This window comes from Anser anser (genome assembly GCF_964211835.1).
Source record: "Anser anser genome assembly, chromosome: 7".
NCBI lineage: Eukaryota > Metazoa > Chordata > Aves > Anseriformes > Anatidae > Anser > Anser anser.
In genome coordinates this window covers 31,688,590-31,705,694 of record NC_139727.1, presented here as the reverse complement: position 1 = coordinate 31,705,694, position 17,105 = coordinate 31,688,590, and the positions used below count along the sequence as shown (strand labels likewise).

The following is a 17,105-nucleotide window of genomic DNA, read 5'->3' as shown; positions in this document are numbered from 1 at the left end:
CGGCGACATTCGGCCCAAAGGGGACGGGACCGGGGACCCCCGGAGCCCCCTGAGGCGGTGCGGAGACGGGACGCAGCGGGGCTCGCTGAAGGGAGCCGCGGCGGCCGGGCGGGCCCGCGCCATGGCGGCGGGCGCTCAGGAAATCGCGTCAGGCCCGGCGCCGCCGGGCGGGCAGGGGGCAGCGGCCGTCGCCGAGCCCTCGCCGCGGGTAGCGACCGGGGTCGAAGCCGGAGCCGGGTCCGGGGCTGCTCCCCCCGGTGGCTGCGGGGCGAGGGCGGGCAGCAGGGGGCGGTCCGGCGGCAGCGGGCGGCTCGGAGCCGCGTGGGCGCGGAGGCTCTGCCCGGCGGGGGCCACCCCCGGCGGCGTCCCGGTGCCGGTGCCGGCCCCCTGGCAGCAGGCGGGGACGCGGCACCCCCGGTGGCGGCGTGAGCGGGAGCAGAGCTCGGGAGAGCGCCGGGTCCTTGCGCCCAGCCCCGCGGGGATGGCGGCCTGCGGGCGGCTCGCAGCCTGAGCCTGGCGGCGCGGAGCGTTCGGCGGAGGTACGTGCCACGTTGGTAGCGCCCGAGCAGGCTGTGAAATACCGGGATACGGGTTTTAAAGGCCGTTTACGTACGCAGGTGCAGCCAAGGTCACCTTGAGCATGATTTGAGGACACGCTTCGGTTGAATTCTTTAGGTATTCAGGGACTCTTTTTTGTATTTATTGTGTAGTTTGAGTATTGATGTGCTTTGGTAAAAAAAAAAAAAAAAGGCAAATGAAACTTAAGAGTCAGCCAAGAAGAGGTTCCCTTATGTACTCAGGTTGTGTAACGATGCCCGGGTGCGAGGCTGAGCGTGCTCCGGCTGCAGTTTGTGCCGGGAGCCCGCCGCGTGCACCTGGTGCGGGCAGGTACTGCCAGAGGGTCGGGGTGCCGGGGAGGGGGGCGAGGGAGGCACGGTGCGGGGCTCAGGTTCTGTTGGGCCTTGCTCTTGCAGGTCTTGGAGGGGAACGGTCTCGCTTCGGGATGGCTTGCAGCTGGGCTGTAATGTGTCATTGCAGGGGCAGATGCAGGAGGCAGAATTGCCGCTCTATGTTTTACTTCTAGATAAAAGCGCTGGGATTCCTCTTTTGATGGGACATTAAAGCAAAACAGTTTAACGTGTAGACTTTTGTAGATATACAATTCTAAGCTGTTTTGGTATGTTTGGCCTCCTTTTTTTTTGTTTGTTTGAGGGAGAATTATTTGCCTTGCTCGCTATACGAACGATAAAACGTCCATTTTAAAATAATTGTGCAATTTTAGACCTCTTCAGTGCTTTTTAATCCAGCGAGCCCGTAACGTCACTGATGTCAGCAGCATGTTCAGAATTAGAGGTGTGCTTTGCACGGAGCACTCCTCCGTCCGAGGAGGTTGTAAACCGGTTTGACTGCAGCTAGACCAGGCACATAAAACTTACTGTGGGGTAGGATTGGGAGAGAACATAAAGGAAATTTTATCAAATTGATTGGTGTCCTTCAGAAGCAAATGATGAAAGAATGAGGTCATGTAGTGCAAGAGAATAGTAAACTTTTAAAAGCGGCTGAAATGTCCTTTGTATCCTTGTTGCCAAATGGTTTAATCCACGCACTGAAGAACACTGGAAAAGCCTAAGGGGACTGCGTTGAGCTGTAATGGGAAGAGGGGAAGGGAAGGAAAAACATGCACACAGCAGATTGGTATACCACGTTCATGAAAATCGAATGTGGTGGGTTAAATCCTGCTGGTTTCTGACTGTAGTGAAACTTCTTCAGAATCTAACTTTTACTGAAAGGTGCAAAAATACCCGTTAGCTAATTAATTGTTAGATGCCCATCTCTGAAATGATATATACATGAGTATTTTATAAACAAGTATATATTATTGTACAGCTTCTGATCTTCAGTTCAACTCGTGTGTCATGGATGAAACTGCGTTGTCCCTTGGAACGATAGATGTTTCTTATGTGTCCACCTCAGCAGAGTGCAGCGTCGGTAGATGTAAGCATTCCAATGAAGAATGGGTAAGTAAAAATTGTCAATGTGGCTGGCCATGTTTACCTTTTGTTTTCTTGTTTTTGTATGCAAGTTGAAAGTGGACTTTTTTTTGATCATCTCTAGTGTATGATACAGTTTTGGTTTTAATATAACATGAAATGTAAGGAAGAACAAACAGTTCAGTGCTGTGCCAAAGACTAATGTTGCTCGATAGGGAGAATCTTCATATTGAACTCTATTCGTAGTCTCACAGTCTACTGGTGTGTTGTTAGTAATCATTTTATATAATAGTAGACGTGCAGAATTTCATTCTGTAGCAGACTGAGGTCAAACAGAAAGTCAAACAGAAAGCTGGTTCCTGTTCCAAAAGACGTAGTTCTTTGAAACGTGCAAGGGAAAAGGAGCATGAGGCTAAAGATGCACGGTGATGTAACCGCTAGAGTTGGAGCTATTCATGGAATAATTCTGCCACAGCAGGCAGAGGAAACTTGGTGGATATAAATAAGGAGCCTATTAAAACTCGGTGTCCTCTGTTGAGTGAGTCTGGGGATCTGGAGGAGACAAAGGGGGAAGGAACGGAGAGGGTTGGGTGAAGCACAAAGCCACATGGGGACGAGCTGAGTGCTGGTTGGTTTAGAAGCATAGGTCAGGAGGAATTAGGCACTGCTCTGGAGAGGAGGAGTTTGAACTTGGTACAGAAGAAGGGTTGGAGACATGGTCAGAGTTGAGGAAAAGGACAGATGTCCTCGCAGCTGGGTTTTGGATCTAGCTAGGAGTAGGATACATTACACAGCAGGCTGCGGTGACAGAGAGATCTGTGAGAGAGTAGGATATAGGCAAGCAAGCGAAAAAGATAGCAAAGGTTTTGTAAGAAAGTGGTGGTAAGTTTGGTCAGAGCTTGGAGGCAAGCAGAAGCATTTTTGCTGCAAAGTTGGCTAATGAGGAGTTAGCATTACTGAGGGTGATAGAGAACGGAGTGGGCCAGGCTTAGCATTTTGTTGCATATTTATTTCAGTTAAAGAGTTAGCCTTGGAATAAGTGCAAATTCATACAGCTTGCCAGATGTGATATGTGCATATTTTTATTTTCAGTCATCTTCAGCATTGCTTTTGACTTTCTGGTTGTTTCTCAGTGGGCTGGCTTTCTAGCTGGGTATGTGATAATCTGTATTTGTATTTCTAACCCATGTGCTGTTTTTAAGGTACTGGTTCTACCATGCTTCTCTTCCATTTGGACGTGCTATTTTAAATGTATTTCTGTTTACTTTGCTATCTTTTCATTTTGGTTTGTTTCTGTGGCTTCCCTTTTTTAAAAAACTTTACAGTAGTTGGTTTAGAAAATCTGAGTCCAGTGGACCTGATGCTTATGCTCAGGGAAGCAACAATGCAGTAGACTTTAATGGGAACAGCCAATGTCTTTGTAAATCTTGTAGTTAAGTATATTTTTGTTGTGTCCTAACAAACAGAACATGTTCTGTGAATGCACTTCTAATTTTTTCCATTCTGTAATCTTATCCTAACACTGGAGAAAACACTGTGGTTCCTTTTTCATGTTGCTTTGAATAAAACTGCTGAAGAACAGCCTACAGAGTCAATGGAGTTAATGTTTCATGTATATTCAAATTGCAGTTTTACAGGGTGTTGTCCAGTAAAAGCTTGAAATGCAGTGCTCATTTTATGAGCACCTATACATTAGAGTGTAATTTACAGTTAAATTGTCACCTTTTCTCAGCTGTCAATTTCATTGCTATTTCGTATTAGAGTTATTATTTTAAAATTTCACACATCAGCAAATGCTGCAATGTTTAAGATATACAAGTACAACACAATGTTTTTGCTTTTGTTTTTGTTTTTTGTTTTTAAATCACATCATTTGGAGATGATATAATTTGTTTTAGAAAAAAATCTTTAAAAAATAAGTATTGGTTTCAGGATTTTTTTTTTTTTGTGATAATTTTGTGTGTGTTTCTGGCAGCACCTCTAATAAAAAGTTTTCAAATACCCATTAAAACATATATTGCTGGATATTGACATGGAGTTCTTTTGTTCCATAGGGAGAGTGTAACTCTAGGCCTCCTCTCTTCCGATCTGCCACTTTAAAATGGAAAGAAACTCTACTGAGCAGAAAAAGGCCATTTGTGGGACGATGTTGCTACGTATGCACTCCCCAGAGCCGGGTAAGAAGATTACAGGCTGGATGATGTTTGACAATAATGCGTAGTTACAGTGTAATGAAGTTTCAGTAGTTTTCTTACTTTCAGAATTAAGGTCAGAATGTTCTTACTTTGTAAAGGAATATAGTTTTTCTCATTTGTTTGTGGTTATATTTTCTTTGTCATGGAATTAATGGATGACACAGATCTATTGTGATGCTTTGTCTCCCGCTTTTCAGTGCGGACTTACTCCGTGCACAAAACTGTCCAGCTCTTCAGAATTAGTACTGTGAAAATGTATGGAAAAAATTATCTGCTCTACTGGGTTAGTAATGGGAATTTGGTGCTTACAAAAGTGTTAAGGCTTATTTTTAGGATACTTAATTCTCTATCCACACAATAGGCACAGTTTTAAAAGTAAGCAATATACTTCCCTTCAAACTTGAAGAGATCAATCCTGTGCTTGAGAAGACAGCTTGGTTTTCTGCACCCAAATAGTTCTTGGCTTGTCTGCCCATCCTGGCAGCAAGATGTGCCAGTTACAATGGCGGGGATATTTGTCTGCTGGGAACAGCGTCAAGAGGGTGGCACTAGAGACATTGTGCCAGCTGATTTAAAATGTGACCTTTATTGAACTGCGTTGAGCAGGTTTTCTGTAGGCTGAAGATGTAAAATGCTGATAAATGGCATAATGTAGTGCGCAACAAGTTCATCATCTGCCTTGACTGTGTGTACACCGCAGGCTTTACGTTGCACTCAGCTACACCTGCACTGAGCTCCAAAATTGGCCAGACTGTAATGAAAATTTGCCTTTTCCTTTGACTAAGGAGAAGTTGTTATTTCACTTTATTACTATGCCAAAATAGAAAGCTGCAGCAATGATACACAAATGTGGGATAGAAATCCAAATGTGCTGTGAAGAGTATGTACGATACGGGCAGCAAGACAGGCAATTAGAGAAACTGGGACTGCTTCTAACAAACAGTGGAGTGTTTTGACTTGTAAAAAGGTGTGTAGTGACTAGGGCCATTATGCATTTAGTCATTAGGCTATTAGTAATTAGGCTATTCCTCTCAAGTTGGGGATTACACTTTAAAAAGAAAAATCTTGTTCTGTATTTTGTCCGTTTAGTAAGAAATGACTAGTCCTGAGATCTCACTTAGGAACGAGGCATGACCTGATAAAGTCCTTCTTTGCGTTATGCCCCAGGAAGATACCGTTCTTGCCGCAGACAATAACAAACCAGATCCTCTCATTAGAGTCCGCCTGTTTCACTTTTTTTGAGCTGCCTGTTTAGTTAATTATCTCAAGGAAAAGGGATAGATGAGCAAGACAGATTTCCTTAGTGAGCTGGCCAAGCTAGCACCTTGCTGGTGCTATAAGTGGCAAGTCTTTTCTCTCTTACATTCTTCCTGCTCTCCTGTGGCTGATAAAGTTCACCAACCAAGCAGAACTACCTGCTTTATTTATTTAGTCTGCGTCTGTCTTAGTTTTCTGCCTTACCCGAATGAATTTGGCTCATTAAGGGGTCTGATATTCATCAGTGCTAGGGGTGATGTAAGTTACGAGGTGGGGAGGTGGTGGGAAAGGGTAGGGCATGGCAGTGTGGGAGCTGGGCAGCTCCCTTGTGGTGCAGAGCTGGGAGATCAGCTCACTTCATCTCACAGAACCACATCTTCTGCCTGACAGAGGATCAGAGCAGATTAAACAAGGAAAAGCTGAAGTGTGACAAGGCACCTGGAGGATGGATTTCACAGGGCAAGTTTATAGCCTAATGGTTAGAGCATCGGAGTGGACTCAGGCGTTCGTTGATGCATCCTCAGATTTGTTGCTGATTTTTGGGAGACCAAGAAGTTGTCATAGTGCACAAAATTATGAGTGAACATTGTGAGAAATTGCTATTAATTGAAGGTTTCCATTTAAGTGCCTAAAGTTACAATTTGTTGATTGTATGTACTACACAGCTGTGCTTTAACACGGGGCAAGAGTGTTTGCTCCCACTGCAGTGTGTAATTTCTACCTGATTTGCAAATGACACGGGACACTCATGTTTTTCAATATGTGGCAAATGAAGTGTCCTAAACAAACTACAAACAAATAAGGCTCTTATCTGTCTCCCATTGCAAAAGTGGTAGTGAGGCTGTTCTGTAGCTTTGCTGTTGCTGGTAACCATCTTTCTCCTTAACTTCCCAGTCTTTGACTTCCTTGAAATGCACAATCCCAGTGACTTTACCTATAATTTCCTGTCGGCATGGTACCAGTTTTAAAATTAGTTTCTTTCTGCCCAAATAATATTTAATCTTTTGGTCAAGGTTCTTAGCTGGAAAATGGAAGATTAAAGTTCAGGTCTGCCTGCCAGGGAATGTTTGTTTATCCGAAGTGGAACTGCTCCCAAACTCATCCCAGAGCAGTTAATAGTCTGACAAGGAGAGCCTTTATGTAGGAGGCTGGATTGAGTTTGTTGTTCAGGCAGAGCAGGAATGTGAAGACAGTTTACCACGTAACCATGGATATTCTCACCCCTGGGCTGCTGTTAAGTGATGCCTGATCCGCAGTCCAACTGGATGTCACAGGCTGAGTGTAAAAAGGCTCGTGGTTTTACTAATGCTGAGTGTGGTTTAATGAATTTCTGGCTCAAATAAGAGTTCTGTATTGTGACAAGTCCTGGTTTATGTTACACCAGAGTATAATAAAAAAAATCCAGCTTGAAGAAAGTAACCAGAACATTTCTCTGTATGCAGTAAAACCTAGAGAATACACTGAAAGTATTGGAGTTGGGAGTAGTGACTTTCTGAATTTTATTTTCATTTCAAAACATTTTCTGTATACTTTGTAAGGAAATTCAGCACTTCTTTGCTTTGGCTTTTGTTTATAATAGAGGTGAAAAACATTGCATTATTTTTAATGTTATTAGGAATGTAAAGACACAACTATTCTTATATAGAGAAACGGTCTTCCAATCTTCTTCTCCTTGGTTTTACAGGATAACTTCTTCAATGCTAGTATTCCTTCTTTGGGTCTACGTAATGTCATATATATCAATGAAACACATACCAGGTAAAGTAGCAAGTCTTTATTTTTGAAATTCAGTGTGTTCTGTTCTTACAGCAGGGAAATCTCTGGGACAGTCCAGAATGAATGAATATACATTGCAGTCCTGAAATGCAGGAGTTGATGCTGACTTCAGGAAAGTAATATACTTGTAAAATTCGGCTGTGTGCATTTGGGAACAGGACAAAGTCCTTTGGGATGATTGGCAAGGAGTGTAAAGGTCATACCTATTTCACAAAAAAACCAAAGCATTTTTTCCTTCATTGCAAATGGCAGCATCTGTAGTATAATGCTAGAGGAGCTGTTTTATTCCCATACTTAAGAATGACTTCGGGCTGCATTTTAATTTACTGAGCAAATCTGGCTCACAATTTAGGCTTTCACTATTATTACTAATGACAGTTAAATCTGAAAATGTCTTGCTAGACTGTGACTCCTCTGCCTCAGTGGCAGAGTGCAGCTCCTGAAAGATGGTGTATTTGTCATAAATATGAGTATGTATTTTTGTGCTACCTGAATTATATCTTGTGTCCTGGAAGGAAGATTCTGGAAGTACACAAAAATCTTCATTTTGTTCTTTGGAAAGTTAATAATGCTTGCTGAAGTTTTTGCAGTAATCATTAGCATAAGCAGATTCTGCAGTGTTTGTGGAACCATAGCAAACAAAGAGAGGCCAGCAGCCTGAAAGAAATGAGCCAAAGTGTCTGAGTGGAAGAAAGGCAGTATTGTGCTGTGCTTGAGAGGGAGGAAGCTAATGTTAGAGACTGTTCTTTCTTCAATTTGAATTAATGATTTTTTTTTTAAGAGTTGAGTCTGTAGTTTAGAATACAGAAAAATAACTGAAATAGTGTTTGACTTTTTGTATTAGTTTGAGAAGTCTCATCCTTGAGTGGTTTTGAATAGTCAGAGATTCCTAAATTAGAAACATAAGGGCAACAAAATATGGGTTAATGAATAATTCTGAAATAAAATGCCTTTAGCTCAGAATGTTATTAAAATCCTCAATTCTCAGACTATAATGAAGTTCTGAGGTCCCCTGGGGTTCCACAGCAACAGGTGTCTCCATAAGCTTCCTAAGGCCAAGAATTATCAGCGGCCTTTTTCTGAGGTGTGAATATGTCAGTTTTGGTAATTTGGAGCAAGATTCTGAACAAAATAATACATCTTGACTGGATCTACTCTGTGTGTTTTTTCTCATGTCCTTGATACATGATTAGAAAACAAGTTTTTCTAATTGTTTTGCGTTGTGCCTGAGCTTTAAAATGAATACGGAAGCCTTTGTACCTTGACAGGTCCCTCTAATAGATGCATGCTCTTAGAATTTGTTCATAGCTACAAAAACTCCTGACAGAAAGAAGCATATCTCCTTCGCTTTGCTTTTTTGAAAAATCAATAAAACTATCTCAAACTCAGGTGGGAATGGGAAAATGGAAAAGCAATTAAAGCAGCATCACCAGTCTACTTTCCTGACAACACGGTTAGCAAAATTCTTTGTCCTTAGAGACAGTCTGAATATTTGTGTAAGTGTCATGTGACAGTATTGATTGCTTGTGCGTATGCACTCATCCCAATTACAGCAGCTGTGGCTAATTCTGTTTGACATTTTGCAGTATGCAAGTTTCTTCTCATCTTTTATAACTGTTTACAACATGTGTAAATACACTGAAATGTGGTAGGGAGGTTTAACGGCCAACATCGGCAGCTCAGGTGGCCGCAAGGAAGTGAGACCTTGGCAGCGTTTCCATCTGGGGCGAGGACTAGGACAACCAAGGGAGCATCAGCAATACATTGCGCTGCCAGTCCTAAGAACAGACTTGTTGTAAAGAGGGATGAAAAAAAGGATGGGCTTTGTATGCTTCAGTAGTTTCCTGTGCTTCTTTCTGTATCCCTGTATTTCTTTCCACGTTGCCCTACTGCTGTGTCCTCAATGGCACTATAGGCAGTTGCTTTCTGTGTCACTTGGTAGAGGCAGGGGACAGAGAAACTGTTAATCAGGCCCCAGACTTTCTGCCTGGTCCCAGCAACATGCTTCCTTCTTTCCTGGATTAACAGCTTCTCACAGTTTTCTCTTCTGCTTTCACGAAGATCTTTCAGCAGTAAAGCGTAAGCTTCAAATATTTCCATGTGTGCAAGGTAATGAAAGAGCATTGCATAATACTGAATAATAATGAATAAGCTCAGGAGTGGTCAGGACTTAAGATACAGAAATATACAGAAAATACAGAAGTTTTTAAGTAGCTCTTTGAAGAACTTTACTTATTTTTACTTCTTAGCATTTATTTTTGTTTCCTTTTTTTTTTTTTTTTTTGCCAGTAGTTTATTTTGAGGCTGACACTCAAACTTGCTTCATATTTTTGTAGGTACAGAGGATGGCTTGCAAGACGGCTTTGCTATGTTCTTTTTGTGCAAGAGAGGGATGTTCATAAGGGTATGTTTGCGAAGAATCTGACAGAAAATGTGCTGAATAACAGCAGGTAAGATAATGCAAAATATTTTTTTTTGTATGACTGGTACATTATATTATAATCTACGAATTTGGAAACTGACGGCTTTGAAAACCATGCTCTTTAAAATATATTAGAAGATACAGTATCTTTAGCACAGACATTCAGGACTGTGGCTTGCAATTTCAGTTTGAATACTAAGAGGGGAGATTCGTAATTCTTAATCTCCAAATGAATAATGCGTGGTGGGTGGACAGCAGACTCAGTACACAGAAAAATAAATTGCTGTGTGGAAACTCTTCAAACTTTTGTTTATCTAATTCGAGTTAAGTCGTTATTAATAAAGCCATACTATTGTCCTCAAAAAATTTCAGTGTTTCAAAAAGAATGGGAAAGTGGCATTTCAGATTACCCTAGTTTATGATGCAACAATAGTGTGAGGCAAAATTGGGAAAAGATTATAGAGTGTCTATACCCACTCTTTGTTTTGTAGAGCTTGTTTTCTATTTCATCTACTGCATTTTAAAAGGCATGTTGATCCCCTAATCAGCTAGTAAGGTATCTGTTTTCCATTGACACAGAGAAACACAGCCACATACCCACTCCTCCAGTCTAGTTTAGTCAGAGTACTCTCCTGAATTTTTAATGTTCAAGTCGCATCTGAAGATGATGGTGTTGCTTTTGTAAAACAATGCAGACAACCTCGTGCCACAGTTACAGTGTGTTAATCCACTTAATCTCTCTTATATATGTTTTAAATGGGGAAAACAGCCCATATAAAATTTAGTTACACTTTGTAAAACTGAGATTTCAAGTGGGGAGATCCTGTAGAAATGCAAAATAGCAACTGCATGGGTCTGTCTAATGAGGTAAGTGAAATTGTTATGGTAGTAAAAACAAAGTATGAACAAAGAGGAGATTTCAGCTGCGCTTTTTGCAGTTTTAACTTTATTAATCATTTCTGAAATTCACTGATCACTTAGTATCAGTACCTATCAAGTGTGTACATACTGTTTTATACACTAAATCTGAGTGCATCCATCCATCATCCACCTCTTTAATTCAGAGCTTAGCAGTACTGAATTAAATTGAATTCATTTGGAATGCACAAAATGTTGGTATGGCTTTTTATCTTCTTTTATGCCTGCAAATTACTCTGGTAGTAGTATATAGATCATTCCTAGCAGTTATTGTCTGTCTTTAACTCTTCTGTTGCAAAACTGTCTCATAAGTTTTACTTTTTAATGTTAGAGTGCAGAAGGCCATTGTAGATGAAGCTTCTGAACCAAGCGTTCCAGGTAGTTTTGCTCAGACAGATCCTAAAGCTATCAACAAAGTGAAGAAAAAAGCTAGGAAAATTCTCCAGGAAATGGTAGCAAATGTGTCACCGGCTTTAATCAGGTAAGGAAAATGGCTCATCAGCATTGTCAATGGATAGAAGAACAGCCAAGCTGTCTCTGTGTTATACCAGCAAAGCTTGTAACATGTTATTTATAATTAATGAATAATTATTCATAAAAAGTCCTTTTCCATAAAAAGTCCTTTTCACCTAGTGAAATGGTTGTTATTCTTCATTTTCAGGTACAGCAGAAACCCTACCTCTTTTTCAAGGGATAAATCTTATGATGTGATTAAATGCACACGTTTTTTTCTCCCAAAACTAGGCTTGTTGCTAATGCTTAGACCAATATTAGTATCCTTTGTTGTTTGAGGCTGATACAGGCAAGAGCAGCTAGCTGCAGGATCTTAGACTGTGAAAGATCTTTTTTCCAGTAACACATTGAATATCATAGCCTGTAGTTATAAATGTCTTAGAGTCTTGTCTTAGATAAAATATACGACTTCACTACTGAAGATCAGTTTGCTTCTGTCATGTTCAAAGTCCTTTCACTCACTTTTGTGATGCAAACCGTATCTTTTTTTTGTAACTATATTAAGTTTTCCTACAAGACCAGATTCGCCGTGTCACCTAACGTGTTTATCCACGTGCTTAGTTACTGCAATCGATCATAGGACCTCTGTTAGCTTGCCACATACATACAGTAGTCTTTGTGGTGTGAACAGCCTGCACTACAGTTGACACAACTTCTGTGCCATAATTACAAGAGGCTTTAGTTGATAGGCAAAGACTTGTTAAGCAATCTGATTTCATAGTAAGTTTTTTTGAATATGAAGTAATGAGATTTTATGGCTTTGTCTTTAGTTGTGTGGAAGCAATATAAAAGTGAGGGCAGCAATGAGCGAAGTTCTTTGAATTATGTTTGTTCTTTTTCCAGGTTGACTGGCTGGGTGTTACTGAAGTTGTTTAATAGCTTTTTCTGGAATATTCAGATCCACAGAGGTCAAATAGAAATGGTCAAAGCAGCAACAGAGGTAAGGGTGGGGTGGGAAAGAATCTAGTAAGGCATATTTCTGATGGAATTTCTCTTAATGTTTACAGTGCTTTCTCTTTTCAGAAGGGTTCTCCTAAGTCTATGTCATAGCAGATTCTAGACAGATCTCTCTCAGAGCTCGGAAATAATGTTTTTAATTAAATACTATGTTCTTTGAGTTGTGTAACCTAAAATACTATGTCAGCAGTGTCTTCATCTTGGCTTCAGGGTCAGATTTTAACTGTAAGGTTGAATGGTTATCTCACGTAAACCTGCATCCAGCATTATTTCTTTTTCTGTGCTGAGGCAGCCAGTAATAAATCAGTAGGTATGTTTAGGATTTTCAGAATTGCTCTTACCTTAATTTGGAATAAAAAACTTTAAGAATTTGTCTTCCTTGTTAGCAATCTATTGCCAGTCCTTCAATATTTACTGAAATTGATTAAAATAACTCCTAAATTCAGCCATCTCGTTTACACTCAAATGACTCGATTATTTTTGCAGAGTTTACTTTATAAAGATGCATTAGATAAATTAAAGAAAAAAATGATTCCTGTTATTTTCTGTTATCTTTTGATTACAGTGTTGGGAACCTCGCTATTCATAGATTCTTGTTGATGTCTTATAGAAAGAAATAGCAACACTTTGGTGACTCTGATTTGGTCACATCCCTTGAAACTTTTTGATTGTTTTCTCAGTACTGTGAGTCTGAAGAATATCAATCATTCTGTCTGGTAATGCATACAACTAAAAACTGCAGTCCTTGGAAAATTAAAAAGTAGAGTTCATTGAAATGTTCTCGTCACAGCTGAATGAAAACCAGAAGTAAACGAAATGAATGTTGGCATCATCAGTTCTGATAATATGCTAGCAATCTTGATGACAGATTTTAGAAAAGGAGTAATGTTCCATGGTTCTTATCAATTGTCTTTTTTTTTATCTTCTTCTTCTTCTCTCCTCTCCATAGATGAATTTGCCCCTTATTTTCTTGCCTGTTCATAAATCTCACATTGACTACCTGCTCCTTACATTCATACTTTTCTGCCATAACATCAAAGCACCCTATATTGCTGCAGGGAACAATCTCAACATCCCGATCTTCAGGTAATGATAATAAACTATGTGGAATCTCATTATTTGAGAAAGGCTGAAGTGGGGGAATGATCAGTTGACCAGTTGTGCACTGTATCCTACGTCCGCTTGTAAGGGCATCAGTGTTACTGGGCAATTCTGTAGAATTTTTTGGTTCCTATTGCATGCTTGGAGAAAGACCATAACAAAATCCTTTTGAGAAATTAAGTGGGATAAAGAATAATATTAATTTCTTCTAGGAGTCTCAAAGTGGGTAGGTGAGTAAAGAAAGATTAGTATGTGAAAACCATATGTGAATAGGCAGCTATTCTTTATGAAGTTACATGAGATGACTATTGGGCAGTAACAGTACTGAGTGAATAGAACTTTGTGGGAAAGTACTCCAGTTTGATCTCTGTTTAAATCGTATTTCTGGTGGCTGAAGAACATCTGAAGATCTTGTAGGTATTTTTTTGCCTGTGACAAAGAACTTAGGAATACCTGATCTCTGAAGAGCCACTGGACATTGTGGGAAATAGCAGGAAAAGAAGGAGACTATCTTGACTAAGACGGTGTCCTGTTGTGTGCTGGGAATTTTATACTGGCTGTGTAGTAGTTTCGTACAATCTGAAACCAATGAGTATATTTCTTCTTTATTGTGTAGCACATTGATCCGCAAGCTAGGAGGATTTTTCATTCGTCGAAAGTTAGATCAGAGTCCTGATGGTCGTAAGGACTTCCTCTACAGAGCTTTGCTCTATGTGGTATGTACTTCTTGTCTTTGTGTCCATAGGTAGCATTTCAGTTGGGTGGCAAGTAGAGTAATTTCCATCAGCCTTGGGATTGTTTTTACTGCTTTGAATTTGTCTTGGGGTTCATGCTAGAAAAGCAGGATACATTTTTGTATCAAGTCTTGAATGTGTGAAATAAGAGAGAATTGAATGCCTGGTACCTTTGAGGATGAGAAGATTCTCACCTTGCATAATCCTTGTTAAAGTAAGTGGAATTAATCTCTGAATTAATATTAAACTTTAATCTTGTTTCTCTGATTTCTTTTGTACTGGGGCCTGATTTTATTAACTTACTTAATAGAAGTCTCTGTTTATGATATGTTGATGGAGTTCTTTGTGGGACTCAGTAAAATAGCTGTATTTGCATCTCAGAAGATGGGATGTACTGAGGAACCAGAAGAGACATATGCAAATCAGCTAGATCAACTGTTGCTAGAGATGTTCTTGAACAAATGGCAGTATACTGCATGTATATTCACGCAAATTAAACTGCAGTTTGGTCTGGGTTTGTGTCAAGCAGTAATTATTGCCTTTTTTTTGTTCTTACAAGTATTCATGCCAACTCATCGTCTTCCATTGTTGTAAAAGGAAATGTTTGCTGCTAAGGAGCAATATGTTTCAAATGTGAATTTGCCAGTATATGAGTATATGAAGATATTTATTTTTTCTTCTTTTTCTATCTCTTTGTATTCAGCACATAGAGGAATTGTTGAGACAGCAGCAGTTTTTAGAAATATTCTTGGAAGGCACAAGGTCTCGAAGTGGAAAGACATCCAGTGCTAGAGCGGGTCTTTTATCTGTGGTGGTGGATGCTCTCTTCTCAAATGCTACTCCTGATGTCCTAATTATACCTGTGGGAATCTCCTATGATCGCATAATTGAAGGTCACTATAACAGTGAACAGCTGGTAAGAGCAATTTAACAGCTTGTTTTGCCTTGGGGATTTTCTGTTTATGTGCAGGAGGATGTGTTACACAGTTAAATGATGTGCTAGTAGTTCTCTGTCACATGCACTTGGTGTTAGTGATGAAGAATGTAGAGCCATGAATCACAGAACCTCTCTGATAGGGAGTGCCGAGGTATAGGTAACATAATTCTAAATGCAAATCCATGACATAAAAAATAATACATTAAAATGGTAATACATGTGGAAGACAGTAGTTCTCTAGACTTACTTGAAGTTATAAGGTGTGTCAGAAGATTTGGTCGTCTTGTCTGTTGGATGCATTTTTAATTTTAAACATAACTTTTTAATTGCAAATTGGAAGAAAACAACAACAAAAAATACCCAAAAACAAAACAAAAAGAAATAACACCCAAACCCAACTACTACTCATATCTTCCAGGGCAAGCCTAAGAAGAATGAAAGCCTTTGGAGTATAGCTAGAGGAGTCTTCAGAATGCTACGGAAGAATTATGGGTGTGTCAGAGTAGATTTTGCACAACCGTTTTCCTTAAAAGTAAGTTTGGTATTTTGAAGATTTGTTTTGAAGCTTGATTTTGCTGTTTCTGTAATGGGACATTTATTTTTATTTTCTCATTGGGGGTAGTCACTATTAGCATGATCTGCAGAATTCTATTCCAGTAGGACAAAGGTATGTAACTTCGCTGTTTCACTGAAGGCATGAATCTTCAAACACAATTGTGTTAAGTTGAAATACTTTCAAAGTTGACATAAAGGATCATGTTAATTTTGAATTAGCGTAAATACTCTCACTGTTGTTTTTTTGTTTGTTTTAACAGCTTTTGAAGTGATCTGTGTATCGTGTAGTAATTCTTTAAGTTGTATAGACATTTGGAGTTGAAGGAAACTGGATACAGTTCTCCAGTTTAAGTAATTGAATGGTTTACACTACTGTTGAGGAACAGTATTTGTCTCATTGGATCTTTAAAGTTGTTAAGCAAGTTAGTAGTTATAAAGGCACCATGGATATATCATCAAATCTACATATTCCATAGTTCATTATTAGTTTTCACCTGTTGCCTAAATTCACAAAATACTGTTCTGTGGTTTCTTGGGGAAGGGGCTGGCTCACTACTAGCTGCTTTCACTTTCTTTTCCTTATCTCTTTGCATTTTGCAATTTGCTAGTATTATACTTAATTTATCTGCATTTCACTAATCTGTCTTCTGCTACAGTATACCTTTTTTTTTTTTAGTGTGACTTTAATAAGATTAACTGCTGTAACAACAACCTACTAGAACATTATTCAAATTAATTAGGCATTCTTCTTTCTGCCCTACTTCTCTCAGAAAAGCAGTAGGTTGGAGAGCTTTGGAGGGTTCAATTACCACAGCATGAAATTATTGTGACTCTCTGCACTGCATTATAATTAGTGTAGTAGGGAAAGATATTAATTCACTTCCAAAGAAGAAGGCTTGGGTCACTTCCAGGCTATTCTTGGTAGTAGGCTAATGATTGCTCTTGGATCAGTATAGGGAAAAGAATGTTATCTGCCCTCTTAATCTAGTGAAATACTGATCACTCTATACCTTCTTAGCATCCTCTGCCAGGTCTCATTTGTGTGATTCTTTCTTGTACTCCAAAAATAGAATAAGCGTGACATAAATTGTTTAAGTATGCCTTAACCAAGATTTGCAAAAACGTAACTGTATCAATTTAAGTTGATGCAGTTATATCACTGCACATTTTTCTAAGGTGAGTTTTTTGGGGTTAATTTTGAGCTTTTGAAGTTCTGTGAATACAGAATTAGAAGCAGAAGAGGGAGAGCTGGCTGTGAAAGCCTTTTAAACAGCTTTCCTGGGAGAGAACTTTTTCTGACCAGTAGGCTAAGTGGCTCTGTAGTTTCCCACATTAGTCTTCGTAGGAACTGAAAGAACACAGTGTCCTGAAAACAGAGTAATGTAAATGCTGACCTGTAAGGAGAGTCTTCTGAGAAAATTGGGATTCAAGAATTCCAAGTATGTGGTTTGATGCCTGCTTTCTGGGCGCTTCAGTTTTGTGATGTCTTACAGCTAAAGCTTCTATAGGGGTGTTTACCTATGGAGATGCTTCCTGTCCTGGTGTTTGAGGAAAGCAGCAACAAGCAATAATTATAATCTCTTTGTGGGTTCTGAATAAGTACTAGACTTCGCTCTCATTCATGCTAATGAAGGCAGTTCTCATTAATTTAATCATGGAGAAGCTAGTCTCAAAGGACTTCTTCCCAGCAAGATGCTGACAGGGATTATGTGTTGTTTTTTTGTGGCAGTGTTTTTCACCAAGTATGGA

The 17,105-nt window shown here is 39.7% G+C and overlaps 1 protein-coding gene across 5 annotated transcripts in view; it reads left to right on the top strand.

The window, feature by feature from the left end:
• Window positions 1–295: 295 nt before the first annotated feature.
• Window positions 296–17,105, top strand: part of GPAM (glycerol-3-phosphate acyltransferase, mitochondrial) — a 30,978-nt gene continuing 14,168 nt past the window's right edge. Inside the window, exons 1-11 of one of the 5 annotated variants that reach the window (XM_083844083.1) lie at window positions 296–539; window positions 1,888–2,018; window positions 4,046–4,168; window positions 7,128–7,201; window positions 9,556–9,669; window positions 10,891–11,040; window positions 11,916–12,012; window positions 12,979–13,115; window positions 13,747–13,846; window positions 14,568–14,780; window positions 15,220–15,333. In XM_083844083.1, coding sequence (XP_083700209.1) covers window positions 1,917–2,018; window positions 4,046–4,168; window positions 7,128–7,201; window positions 9,556–9,669; window positions 10,891–11,040; window positions 11,916–12,012; window positions 12,979–13,115; window positions 13,747–13,846; window positions 14,568–14,780; window positions 15,220–15,333 — 1,224 coding nt within the window. In that variant the 5' untranslated portion in view covers window positions 296–539; window positions 1,888–1,916. Of the gene's footprint in view, window positions 540–561; window positions 676–780; window positions 889–1,631; window positions 1,791–1,887; window positions 2,019–4,045; window positions 4,169–7,127; window positions 7,202–9,555; window positions 9,670–10,890; window positions 11,041–11,915; window positions 12,013–12,978; window positions 13,116–13,746; window positions 13,847–14,567; window positions 14,781–15,219; window positions 15,334–17,105 lie in introns of those variants that run through there. The other 4 variants (XM_083844087.1, XM_083844084.1, XM_083844085.1 and 1 more) reach the window with 4 other exon arrangements.